This window comes from Alexandromys fortis, unplaced genomic scaffold (genome assembly GCF_014885135.2).
Source record: "Alexandromys fortis isolate MF-2015 unplaced genomic scaffold, M_Fortis_MF-2015_v1.1 scaffold_58, whole genome shotgun sequence".
In the NCBI taxonomy this organism is placed as follows: domain Eukaryota; kingdom Metazoa; phylum Chordata; class Mammalia; order Rodentia; family Cricetidae; genus Alexandromys; species Alexandromys fortis.
The window spans coordinates 5,977,682-5,991,460 of NW_026067940.1; the positions used below are offsets into that span (position 1 = coordinate 5,977,682).

General features: G+C 52.6%; 2 protein-coding genes across 2 annotated transcripts in view; one reads left to right on the plus strand and one right to left on the minus strand.

The window, feature by feature from the left end:
• LOC126504980 (uncharacterized) overlaps nucleotides 1-9,202 on the plus strand; it is a 50,748-nt gene extending 41,546 nt beyond the window's left edge. Inside the window, exons 6-7 of the mRNA XM_050147605.1 lie at nucleotides 8,875-8,992; nucleotides 9,083-9,202. Coding sequence (XP_050003562.1) covers nucleotides 8,875-8,992; nucleotides 9,083-9,202 — 238 coding nt within the window. The remainder of the gene's footprint in view (nucleotides 1-8,874; nucleotides 8,993-9,082) is intronic.
• The window catches only part of Lrrn2 (leucine rich repeat neuronal 2), a 59,535-nt gene extending 49,598 nt beyond the window's left edge, over nucleotides 1-9,937 (minus strand). Inside the window, exon 1 of the mRNA XM_050147842.1 lies at nucleotides 9,639-9,937. The gene's annotated coding sequence lies outside the window, so the exon portion shown is untranslated. The remainder of the gene's footprint in view (nucleotides 1-9,638) is intronic.
• Between the last annotated feature and the right edge of the window lie 3,842 nt (nucleotides 9,938-13,779).

Here is a 13,779-nt window from a genome sequence, read left to right on the forward strand (position 1 = left end):
GAGAGAGAGAGAGAGAGAGAGCGAGAGAGAGAGAGAGAGGGGGGGGAGAGAGAGAGTAAGCACTGGTGACTGGAACATAGAATTCATGGAAGCAGCCAGGTTCTGACAAGATAAAAGCAAGCCCTGGGGTGGAGGCTCAACTTGTTCACCTCCAGCAAAGTCCCTTCCCTCTGGGCCTTGACTTCACACTGTCTGGAGGATGTGGAGCTGCTACTTTAAACTAGTGTGTTTCAAATTCGCTTTCAGGTCACAGGTTATGAAATAATTCCTCCAGGGTCACCGGGAGGTCAGTGAGAGGCTGAGTGGAGTTCTGGTCTACCTCAATATATTTGCCTTCTACTCATTTTCATGTAGTTACTACAGTAACAAATTCACACAAATTTAGCGTCTTACTTGGGCTTAATTATTTATTATAGGCACAGAGGTTAGACTGGAATGGGTCTCTCTGGGCTAAAGTCAAGGTATTGACAGGTTCATTCCTTTCTGGAGGCTCCAGGGGACAATGTTTATACTGCTTTTCCAGCTTCCAGAAGCAGCCTTCATTCTTGGCCAAAGGCTAGCGACCACTGGCCAAGTCTTTCTCATGCGTGTCTCTCCAACACTGACTTCTGCCCCTTTTCCACAGGACCCTGTGGTTACACTGACCCACCAGGATAATTCAGGACATATGAAGGTCAGTTGGCACCTCTCATTCTATTTACAACCTTACCGTCTCTTTTATTTTTTAAGCAAATTTATTTATTTTACATCAGGGCTGCAGTCTCCCCTCTGTCCTCCCCCCTCCCCCCATTCTCATCCCCCAGTTACTGTCTCTTGTCTATGTAACAACGTATTCACAGGTTCTGGGTACAAGGGTAATACAAAATGGCTCTTACTCTGCCTATCACACATTGCAGTTTTATTTTGAAACAAAGCAAGACATCACATTCTAAAAGCACTGGAAAGCGCAAGGCCAGATGACTTCTGGTTATAAAGTAACCCAGACCTGGGTTCCTCTTGAGAAATACCTCCGGGAAACCAGGAACCCAGGAATCTGCATGCCTAATGGGATTGTTGACAGGCTGGTTTGGACTTCACAGAGGAGTCTAGTTCCATCTGAAAATGGGATTTAAGGAGGAGCCAATGAGGACCATTCTAAGGAACCTCCTTGCCTAGGGCCCACATGCACCCTGGCATTCAGTTACCCTGAAGCATCTGTCTGGGTTGACTTTCCAGATAAGGTCAGATGGAGCCGTGTGTGTAAGTCAGGTGCAGGAGGCACCCTGATTCAGCACTCGTGACGCTGAGACACCAGCCTCCCTTCCACATACCTTGACCTTCAAAAACCCATACCCAAGTTCGGAAAGCCCAGTCTTGGAACCTTTCTCTGGGCACCCTGACAGTTCTAGGGGTCATTTCTAGCATTGGCAGGAGAAACATCCTCCTTCTCTCTCCTTCCACCTGACCTCTGGTCTCATCTCCATAGATACGGTCCCACAAGGGCCTGAGCTGAGACCCAGTGAGGTTGAATACCATTTCTCAGAGAATGGTGCGAAGTAATCACAGCCTGGTGTCTTTAGATTTTTTTCTAACGGATCACCCTGTCCTCAGCCCCGGCTCTCTTGGTGTAAAGCGGCAACTCGTCCCCATCCTGCATCTCATGTTTCAGTTCCAGGGGACTCTGGAAAGGGGGAAGCTGTTCTCTAGAGGAGGGGCCTTGGGGAAAAAGAGGGGAAAGGAACTAACGATTATTGAGCTCCTACTTTGTCGCAGGCGCTTCACACAGATTAGGTCATTTCATGTGGTGGCTGAGAAGCAGAGCTCTGGAGTCACAGGGGCGCGGGGCTGCATTCTGGCGCAGTCACTTGCCGACTGTGTGTGGCCTCCGGCAAGTGACTTAAAACATCTCAGCTTTAGTTTCCTCAGCTGCAACATGGGAGAAAATAATGTCGACTTCCCAGCGTTCTGTGGATTAAATGAGATGAATACGGAAAGCCCTGGGCGACTTGTAAGCACACACAAGTGTTAGCTATTATTATTCACAACCTTGGGAGGCAGGCGTTATTAACCCAGACTTAATGCAAGCCCAAGATGAGGCTCAGAGAGGTTAAGCTAAAGCACCCCAGGGCAAGTGACTAGAAAATGGGGCTCTCACCCAGCTCCAGCTGACTCCACTTGCTCAAGATTGTGAGCCGTAAGGGCAACAGCCTTAGACTCAGCCCAACAGTTTCGAGGAGCAGGACCTGGGGTACAGAACGAGCCCTCCTTTCTTAGCTCTTGAGGGCCCAGAGCAGGAGAGTGGGCTATTGAGTTAACAGTGGCAATTCAATCCCTGTGACCCCTGGCTTCTCCTCTTTGGCTGACATCCAAGGGTGTGTGTGTGTGTGCATTTTTGCTTATTTTGAGTAGGTGAAGGACCCCAATGACCTCTTCCTCCGTGGCCTTCTCACCCTCCACTGCAGAGGTGAGCCACCTCTTGCTCCAGAGAAGACCCCCCCCAGCTCTCAGGAAAAGGAGCACCATCAAGTAGTCTCCGCGTAACCTACCAGATCGAGGAGCTCAGGGGCTAAGATTCAAGAGGAGAGTCTGGTGCTGATTGGATAAGAAAGTGGAGCCTAGGGGCATGTCAGAGCAATGGGCCACAGACACCAGGTGGGTCAAGAGCATTCGAAGAAGAAGCTCAGAGGGATTCTGAGAATCTGGGAAAGAGGCAAAACCGCTGGAGGATGAGAGAAACAGAGGCTGCAGGGAAGCGAGCGTTCCAGGGGCATCCCGCACATGTCCCCTGTTTCTCTTCCCTAGGATGGAGCTTGCTGACTTCCTCCCACCCCAAAGGTGACCCTGACCCTCCCCTCTTGCTTGATCACCCTTCCCACCCCTCTAGGTTTAGATTCTTGAATCCCCCCCCTCTGCAGAGTGGAACCCCACTTTGTTCTCCAGGCCCCAATCTGCCGCACCTCCCAAGGAAGCGTTCCCTGTGTACGCCCACACAGAGTGCACAGCTCTGATAACATTTATAGTCTAAATCACACAGTTTAGCACTTGGTTTTAAATACTGTCTGGTATTATTCCCTCATTATTTCAGAGTATGAGTTCTGCCTCCTCATTCGAGCAGCTCCCTACCAGCAGCGACCAAGGCTTTCCCAAACCCACAGCCGCATCCCCACCCAGACCAAGTTCCACAAACAAGCACACACACACTTATGGACCAGAATAGTTGCAATGGCAAGAGAGTGCTGGAATGGATGACCCCAGACTCCAGGGTCTCAAGAATCCAAATCCTGACGGGCAGTGGTGCACACCTTTAATCCCAGCAATGGGGAGGCAGAGACAGGCAGAACTCTGTGAGTTCAAGGCCAGTCTGATCTACTGAGCAAGTTCTAGGACAGCCTCTAAAGCTACAGAGAAACCCTGTCTCAAAAAAAACAAAACAAAACAACAACTAAAAGAATCCAAGTCCAGAAATGTCACCATCACACTCAGAAGACGCCAAGTCCTCAGCCAGAACCCTGATTCCAGCCTGGCCTCCTGGTTATGGCCCCAGCCTTGGCTTCTGCCTTTCCCACCATGCACCACACTCCCACTAGCTCCTCCTAGCATCTTTCCAGCATCCCTGGCCCCATCCTGCCTCCCAGATGGCACACCAGCTATTCCTTCTGCGCAGTACCCTTTCCACGTCTGCTAGCGGCGGTGGCCACCCTGGACAAACCTCAACCTCCAGCCCTCCCATCATGCATCTTCTATTTCTTTCCCTTGCTGTATTTTTCTCTGGAGCACTTAACACTAATATGCCATTTGCTTTCCAAGTTTACTTTGCTGTATCCCCAGACAGCAAAATAAAAGCTCCTTAAGGGCAGAGCTCTCTGTTATTCCCTGCTGCCTGTATCCCTGGGGCAGGCACCGAGGAGGCTCGATAAACACTAGCTAATGAAGATGCGCACCGCCCACCCTGTGTACAATGGCAAAGGCATGGCTGTGCAGAGACGGGCTGTGGGTGGAGCCAGTCCACAGATCCCCTGGGTTGTGGGAGTCCATCCTGCCTCCTTGACTGGGCCATCCTGAGCGTCAGGGGGAAGTGGCAATCTCTCTCCTTTCCCCTTCCTCCTGCACAGCTTTTATAGCGGCTGTACCTGCAGGACGTCTTGCCCTTTGCCTTCCCAGCTAGACGTGCTCTCTGCTAGCTTTGCGTGCTCAGGTGCGGGGCTTTACAGACCTACCCCTTCCCCGCTGTCATTCCCTCTGCTTCCTTCATCTGGGAAGGATCAAATAAGACAGACCCACTTCTCCTGGGGGACCCAAGCTGGCTGTTGCACAATCATTGCCTCTTCTGCCACCTGTCTTCTCTGAAGGAGCTGTCTCCAGAGATGCTTGTAAACACGGGCTCTTCCCAGGACACATGAACCTGCCATGTTAACAGCGGCCCACTGGCGGGCCTAAATGGTCCGCCTGTCTCCTTTCACCTTCACCGCAGGTAGCCCTTCTCCCCTCCTCTGGGGAGCCACACTTTGGTTGGGCCCTTTCCTGTGTCCATGGGCACTGAGTCAGGGTCAACTCCTCGAAGACCCTGGTGGCTCTGGCCGAGGCAGAAAGAAACAGAGTTAGAGCTTAACTACCAGTCCTGGGGGCTGCAGACACGACTCATTGGGAGAGAGCTTGCTTAGCAAGTAAAAGATCCTAGGTTTGATCCCTAGTACATAAGATACAGACAACAAAAACAGGTTAGAGGCATTGGCTAGCACAGCCTGTTAGAAAAGGAAGAAGGGGTCAGGGAGACACTGAAGTTCCCTAACGAGTGACAGGCAGTACTGGCTTGAACAGGGCAGGCGTGGAGAATTTGTTCCAGTAGGGAGAGGCTAGCTAGGCGAGTGGGCTATGTGACTCCAGGGTACCCCTAGGCCAATAACTGCTGGATCCTGGGGGTGCTGCAGGGGCTCACTTATGTCTCCTTGAGCAAGCCTGAGCCAGGGTTGTTCCATTATGAAATTAGAGGCAAGAGTAGCACCCAGGTAAGAGGGATGTTTGGGGTCTAGCTGAACGACACAGGTAAAGCACTTGGCACCGGGCCTGGCATGAGCGCTCAGCAAATGCTAGGGGCTGTAATGTATGTCATCACAGGTGGGGAGGTGGAAGCTGAGAAACCATTTCTGCCCCAGGAACCCTGGGCCTGCTCTTCATGTTGGAACTTGCTTCAAGTCCATCAAACGCCGAACAGCAGGGAAGATGTGGGTGGAAGAAACACACAGAGACAAACTGAATTCTAAAGCAGACCCTGGTTAAACTCACCTCCTGCAGCAGCTCTCTGAGGCCAAGGCATCTTCCAGGTCCCCAGGAAGTACCAGAAGCCAGAGTGCAAGACCTTGCTGCTGCAGTGTCTGGGCACTGATGACTTAGAAACGTGTGGGAGGCCAAGGTCACACAACCAAACTCAGCAGGGCTGCCCCAGCCCCCTGCTTGGCAGCCCACTGTTTTAGACCAAGGGGTGTGGGGCTGTTCCGGGCAGCTAGGCAGCCCTACTAGAAGTCCAGCTCCTAGCACCAGGACAAAAAGCTGAAGAGGGACACTAAGTGGTGTTAGTGATATTCACAAAGGGACAATACCTACACACCACAGTGCCTTTTCATATACAATTCCTGTGTCCCAGACACCCTCGGCACCCCGTCCCGAGAACCTCCACCTTGGCTCGCTGGCCCCTTCTAAAGCCTTGTCCCAAATTTAGCAAATCTAGTCTGCAGATGTGAGTAGCCCCCTCTCTTCAGCCCTGAACCACAGTGTTGACTCCTTGAAAATAACAATTTATATAGCATTTCTTATATTTCAGACACTGTTCTGAGTTCATTGCCCTGTGTTTCTGCCTCTTATGAAGTAGGTACTATGATCAAACCAGTTATAGATGAGGAAACAGAGACACAGAGGTCATATGGCTTTTCCAGGGTCTCCCAGCAACAAGTGTTAAAGCCTGTTATAGAACTCGGGCGGGTGGCTCCACCTACTCTATACCCTTTATGCGAGCTCCCCAATGTCAGAGACAATAGCTGATTCATCTGCTTCTGCACAGAGTAGGTGCCACTAGGGAAGACATCTGCCTGAACGAGTAAAGCCTGAATGAGACAAACGCCACACAATTTCAGCCTGTGCGTTATAACCTAGAGACACCTACCCTACACAGGAAGTCAAAGACAAGGACGCCTCTCTCTGGTTTGGCCAGTCACACACATTCTTGCAGCAGGACCTGTCTTACTGAGGCTATTTTTCCACGCCCTGGGGTTTACTTTGAAGTTATCCTCTACCATTGTCTCCTTCCTGTTTGTGTCCTCATCGCCTGTCCCACTTCCTGCCTTGACCGCTGACCTTGTCCTAGCCCTGCAGTCCTTGCACCCAAGCTGCCTACCCCCATTCTCTGTCTCTGGGCTTTTGCGATAGTGCAGGCTTACCCAAGGAGGCTGAGAACGGGAGCAACCCTGACTCATTAGGCCGACAGTGGATGGAGCTCCAACACTGACCTCAGATGAACATGGCGATGTCCTTCTCACTCTTACCTGGCCCCCACGAAGGTGGAGGCCTAGGGAAAGAGACAGCTAGCTACAGCTTGTCACACTTGTGGGTCAGGAAGATTCTCTGCCCTCCCTGTGTCCTCTGCAGCGCCCTCACTCCTATAGAAAGCATCCCTGGATCATGTGAGAAGGGTTATTCATGCAATCGTTCAGCAAATGCAGTCTGTACTCTGAGTAGAGAGACAAGACCCACTCCCGAAAAGCTAGGGCGAATGTAGAATTCAGCAGATGTCATAAACATCGTGAGAGCCAACTGAACTGCAGCGGGAGCTTCACAAAGCGAGGGTGAGGCTGAGAGCTCTGTTCTGTCCAGGTCCAGACTCCTCAGTTAGAAAGCAGGGGCCATGATGCAGCTCTTTTTTTGTTTTGTTTTGTTTTTCGAGATGGGGTTCTCCAACAGTCCTGGCTGTCCTGGAACTTGCTTTGTAGGCCAAACTGACCTCGAACTCACAGAGTTCTACCTGTCTCTGCCTCCCAAATGCTGGGATTAAAGGCCTGCGCCACCACCGCCCGGCTTCTGACGCAGTTCTTTAGGAGGACCGAATGCGATGGTTCCTCACACAGGCTGGTGCAGAGCAGCTGCTCCCTAAACCATCACTGCCTCCCTCCTTGTACAAACCACTGCCTTCTACACAGCCCTGGCCTCCAAGACAGACAATCGTATGTAAACTGCTCCATCCTTTCAGATTACAAGTACTTAAGTGGTACATCATCTACGCCTAGCAATGAACCCGGGATAGTAAGGGTCATTCTGTGATTGTGTTGTTAATTTGCTAGGGTTTATACTCCTCTCCCTCCACCAAACCTTTGAAAAAAACTGGTGGGCAAGGAACTAACCAACTATCACGTTCAGCTCTGCCTGAGACATGAAGGTTTGTCTGTTACTTGTATCCTCCACTCTGACAATAGTATTAGGCACACAGTAGGTGTTCAATGAGTAGCTGTTGCATGAAAAAGTTTTTTTTTTTTTTTTTAAAAGCAGCATGTTTTCTCTTTTCCTTCAAATAAATGAAACAAGGGAGTAGAGAGTAGGAGGAGCAAGTGAGCCGATGGCAGGATACAGGGGATGCAGGGACAAGGACATTCCGGTGCCAGACCTGTCAGCCTGGCACTCTCTACCAAGGGGATTCATCGGGGGCAACTGTACATAAGCTCCCGCTGTCAAGATGTGAGCAAGCCACTGTGTGCCCAGCTTGGGGTTTAAGCTGCATCTTACAGAAAGGCAGAGGTGGAGGCAGAGACCTGGAAGGAACGGAGGGGAGGTAAACTTGAAGAGGAGGAGGAGGGTGAGAGATGAATGGTGTGGTGTGAGGGCAAAGGGAGACAGAGAGGTGCTTGAGGAGCAGAGAGTAAGGCGGGGAGTGGGAGAAAACGGGGAGCACCATCAGTCAGCAAGTAATCGGCTGGCCTAGCTAGGTTGCAAGAGGCTTAGATCTCCTACTGCCATTGGGTGTCTCCCTCAGGCCTGTCAGATGTGGAGGCTCTGTCAGGAGATGTGGGTTTGGGGAGGCTTCTAGGTGCTGGACCACAGGAGTGTCAACACCCCTGAAATGCCAGAGAGTCCTTTTTTTCTACCCTTTCCAGATAGCATTCTAGCCCAGACCCTGGCCAGGCACGGGTAGACAGGCAGCGCAGGGAAGGAGGAAGGCCTGAGAGACACAGACCCCCAGCGGTGCTCCTTTTCATCCACTTCTTCACAACATCTCCTGGTCAGGAAAGTGGGTCAAGCCACACACATGTGACTTTCTCTGGTAAGTAGAGGACCCATTGGCCAGGGGGGCCTTCGTGTCCTGTGTTCAGCCCTGCCCATCTCTGCTCTTTTGGAGGACTGTTCAGTGGACAGGAGGTTGCTGGCCTTCTCCCCCGGAAAGGGAACACTGGCCAGAGAGATGTCGAGACAGGGGGCATGGAGCCAGTCATCTTTCTGGATAAGGAAAGACGCCTAGGTCTTTGCTTCTGGTCCCCCTCGACAAAGGTGAAGAAGCTGGCAAGAGGCCATTCCTGCTGTCCTGTCCTGACCTGGTGTCTCTCTCCACCGCCCCCCTCTCATGGGGTCTTCAAGTAGAGGGCCTGCCAGTCCATCTCTGGCAACTAGCGGCAACCAGCGCTGTGCCCAGCCCACCCCCTCCAAGCCCTGCCAGTTGCCCAATTAGAAGCTGCGTTGGCTTCAACAGATGGGAGCTGCGGCAGCCTGAGGAACAGAGCACAAAGCCCAGCTGACATTTTCCTTCCTGTTCATTTGGTGGGGGAGGAAGGGAAGGGGCCGCAGGGAGCATTGTAACACCCCACTAGGGCCCACCCCCGGGGTCCAGTTCACCCCACCTCTTCTGTCCTCTCCGTTCAGCTGCCTCACCCCGCCACTCACGGCTCTTGGCTGGCCGGGCAGCCTGCGCCCGCACAGCCCTGTCATGCCAGCAGGACAGACGGCCCACCTGTGGCTGACCAGCCCGGCCTGCCCTGCTGTGATGCGGTGGTCTCGGAGCTGCTTCAAACCACACAGCGCCCAGGCTAAGCCCGGCTGGCCCCTCCCCCTCTCAAATGTCCCATCCTAGACTGCAGTCAGACCCCAGTCTCCCACACCGGAGAAGCGTGGCTCTCGGTGCCAGATACTTCGAACAGACCCAACCGAGGCCATCCTGTCTTTTCCGCACTGCCACCACCCGAGCTCCTAGGAAGAGAAAGTCCCCTAGGCTCTGGTGCGCTTCCACCCTGTGAGTCCGCCTCTGTCACGCCCTCTCAACCCCAGGGCCACCTCTTCGGTTCCTCTACATCTCCATGGCTCCCCGCTACCCAGCAACAGTTTGAGGGTTTGGGGCTTCTCTTAATAGGTTCAGGACCCGACCCCCACCCCCGCCGCTCGGGTCCAGGCGGTGCAGAGGCCACCTCCTTTGCATTTTCCAGCTCTCCTTCTCTCGCCCCTCCCGGCCTTCTCCCAAGTCACCAGCTCTCCTGCAGGCATCTTGGCGACCGCCGCGGTCGCGGCCGCGCTCCCCTCCCCCACCCGGTCAGCAGAGTCCGAGCTGCGGGGACCGGATCGCGGCGATCCTCGCGGCCAAACCAGAGGCCTCGGCGTCCACGACCCAGGCCGCCCCTGAGCCGCACACTCACCGCGTGGGAGCCGTTCTATGTCGCTCGCCTCTCGGCCGGGGATGTTGCCCGCGCCCTCCGCGACGCGCCGCCACCCAGGCCCGGGAAGCTCGCAGGGCGCCTTCCCCAACCTGCACTTGTCCTGGGAGTGGTCGCTATGCCGGGCCTGCGAGGACGTCAAGGGAATGGCAGTGTCCCCAATCCTGTGTGCCGCGGCCGGAGGCTGGCGGCCAGGGCCGGCGCTCCCGGAGCGCCGCGCGTCTGCCGACAACAGAGCAGGCCCGCGGCGCCCGGCGCCCCCGCCGCGCCTCCTCCCTCCCGGCTGCTCGCGCTCGTCCTCCTCACTAGCTGCTCCACAGCGCTCCCAACCTCCCCAGCCCACTCTGGTCGCCTCCTCCCTGTCTGCTTGCCACGCCAACCCCCTCCAGTCCCGCTGCCATTTTAACTCCTGAGTGGCCAGAAGCCCCTTCTGCTTCACAAGGCACACACCCCAGAGGAAGGAATTGGGTGGAGCACGATGATGTAGTTTGAGCGGTTCTTCTGCATCAAGACCCAAGGCTTGCAGGAGAGAGGGAGTAGGGCATGACGCTTGGAGCTCGGTGGGGGAGAAGTGAATGGCATTGCTGATGCTCCCTCCGACTCTCTTGCAAAAGCCAGAAGAACAGGTGGGGGATTCAGTGTGTAGGACAGGTGTGGCTCATAGGCACAGCTGGGTCTGAGACCACAGTTTTGTATACTGCTAACCTCCCCTACTGCTACCCTCCCCGTGTTAATGGTGGGTAAAGTCAGTAGCGTTGGGTGAGTTTGTCCATTGGACTGGTGACTGTTCTAAAGGGAGGAGTAGCCTTTCCAGCATTGTCTCCAGAATAGGCCACTCTAGCCTTCTGACACTTAGGAAAGGGGGTTAGTCTCAGTGGGATTGAGGACCCACCCAAACATGGCTTAGGGTTCTCCACCTGCAGGCTGGCCATCAGGAAGCCATCAAACTAGGAAGTGGAGCAAGATCCCATGTATGCAGAAAGGGTTGCTGGGCTACTGCTTGGTAGAAAATTTGGGTCACTACCACACATGGGGGCTTAGAAGAGCACATCTCCTGCCGCAGTTAAGGCTTCAGGCCCAAGGCTTCAGACCCAAGTGTTTGAAAGGCCTTTGGTGTGGTCCACTCAGAATGGACACCAGAACTCAGCTTCATAGCAGGCCACACCCAGTCAGAGCCTGGAAAAATCACTAATAGAGAAGATGGAGCCCAAGGCACGGGGACTTCTGGAAGTCAGGGCCTCCAGAAGTCAAGATTCTTGACACCGGGCTTCAGCTCAGTGCCCCTGGCTAGACACAGAGCTTCTGGGTCTTGCTTTTTCGAAGGGTATAGCTAGCAGTGACAGCCATGCCTACAGGCTTGCAAAGAGGACTTGAAGTACTGTATAGATGGAGGAGCTGGCCCTTCAATCCATCCAATAATCGCATACTAAATTTCTGCTAAACTGCTCCCAGGCCTCCACCCGCCACCCCTGCTGTGGGGTATAATGGCCTGCAGGAGCCAAGGGAGACAAGTTGGAAGTGCATGAAACAAATTTTAGCATTTCAAGGCAATGGAAGGTGCCGTAGAAACACAGAAAGAAAACGCCATTATGGGCTCTGGTTATTCATGGGAGGTTTTACAGAGGAGTTGAGCTTCCAGCTGAGCCCAGCTGGAGGGATAGGATTTAAACTGGCAGAGAAAATGGGGTCCAGCAAGGCAGGAAAGTTGAGGCAAGCAAAATAGAATGGGCTGTTTGGAGGGGGAGGGCATCGGAAGAAACTTAGAGGCGAACTATGAGGCACCAGCCTTTCCACACAGCCATTGTCGCAAACTGACTTACAGTCCCATTTAACAGCCTAGAGAACGAAGGCTGGGAGCAGGTGGAATTCCAGCCCTTGTTCTGGTCGCGGGCCAGGAAGGCTGGGAGCAGGTGGAATTCAAGTCCTTGTCTTGACCACACTCTCGCACTAGTTAGTAGTAGTTACTTCAGTTACGCAGACTGGGAGCCCGTGATCAGGGCCTTGAATCTGTGGGCGCAGATGTTCACCTGTGGCCCAGTTCACAGTGATTGTGATAAAGAGAGGCCAGAGGCTGGGAAGGTGGCCGTTCTAGAGACATGGAGAGAGAACAAATGCTCCACCCTGTAAGGAAGACTGGCAGAGCCTAAGTGAATAGAAGGATTCAAAACTTGGCCCCAAGTTTTTGAGTCTGAGCTTAGGAAACACTTGCCAAGTCAACGGAGCCATTTTTCCAACCTGAAGGCCACCTTCAATGTATGCAGACTGAGTACAGAAGGAGGAGATTTTGCTAAGCCTACCCAGCTCCAGGTCTGAGTTGGCACTCACCCTCCTCCCTGACCCCCATTACCCACACCACCAAGTGTGTCTTAGCCCAGCTGGGGCACACCAACTCTGGAAGGCTGTGCCTGACACATGCAGCACTGACATGAAGCTAGGATGTCCCAGTGGCTGCAGAACAGCTGGCTGCAGCTGCTACCACTGTTGTAGCTTTTGAGACAGGGTTTCTGTTTGTAGCCCGGGCTCTCTTCAATCTTGTGAGCCTCTCCTGTTTCACACTTCTAAGTGCTGGGATCACAGGAGTGTGCCACCACATCTGTTAATAACTAGATTAGTGAACGAAGACTACTGGCTGATCCCCAAGCGACAGACCCTGTTTTGCACACTAGGTGTAAACATGAAGGAATCGCGTGAGCTCTTATAACCCAGTGGGAAAGAATTTAGAGTCAGGTAGAGCTGGGCCTCAAACTTACTGGTCCACACTCTGTGTGGCTTTGGGAAGCTCATTGGACTTCTTTTTGCTATGTAAAAAAAATTAATGCTTAATTTAATTCATGGAGACCAATCTATTAGTCAAGAGTAGAATGGGCATTTGCTGATTGGGCACCATAGGCAAGGGTGGTGATCTCATCTGTGAATCATCTAACTGAAAAGAACAACAGGCACAGTGATGCCTAACCCAGCTGTTTTAGAGGCTCAGGCAGGAAGAGCATAAGCCTGGACAATTTATCAAGACCCTGTTTCAAAACAAAAGTAAAAAAGCGGGTGTGTGGCTCAGAGGTGCGGCACTTGACTAGTGTGCATAAGGCCTTGGGTTCAGTCCTCAACACTTAAAGAAAACAAACACAGCAACAAAAGAAGACTCTCCCACCAAGACTAGGACTCTGGAAATAGGAGATCAACTTCTTATAATCAGGACATAAGAGGGCTGAGATCAGAACTCATGGCCATTGTGCGAAGAATCCACACGTGGAGGAGGTTGCCTGTTACACTTCTTTCAGAACGAGGATATCAATGAGTGTGCATTCAAGGCTGATCTGAGGTAGAAGAGGGGCACACGTCTAAGGTAAACAACAACACGTTCTCTCAACTCTCTCCATGCTACCATTTCCCCTTTATTTTTAATTTATATGTATGGGTGCTTTTTCCTGTGTACCACATGTGTCTGCTCACAGAGGGGGAGAGAGGACATTGGATGCCCTGAAATTGGAGTTACAGTTGGTTGTAAATGTGGGTGCTGGAAATCGAACCCAGGTCCTCTGGGTGAGCAACCAGTGCTCTTGACTCCAGCCTCAAATAAACTTTTTTGTTTTTGTTTCTGTTTTGTTTTTTGAGACAGGGTCTTGCTCAAAGTCTTGTAAGGAAGACTTGGAAGAGTCTAAGTGGGTAGGTAGAGGGGTTCAAAAGTTGGTCCCAGGCTTTTGAGTCTGATCTTACAGACACTGGTAAGGAGTCCTTCGCTCTTCTAGCCTTAAGGCCACCATCAGTGTCTACAGTCTGGCGTCAGAAAGGTGTGGCCTGGAATGCACTGGTAGACCAGGTTTGCCTTAAACATGCAGAGATCCACTTGCCTCTGCCAGCGGTGCCATCCTCAGGCAGATGCTTCCCTGGGAGGAGATGTGCAGTCCTTTGGAAGCCTGTGGGGACTTATGCAGAGGATTTAATGGCTCTGTTATTGACCTTTTGCCCTCCAAGTTTAATCTCTGGGTTTTATAAGTCATTGTCCTGCCAGGAAGCCTAAGACTCAAGAACATCAGAGGGTCTCGAGAGGGATGTTGGGATTATGTACCCCTAGAAATAATCCAGGAAGCCTAAGACTCGAGAACATCAGAGGGTCTCGAGAGGG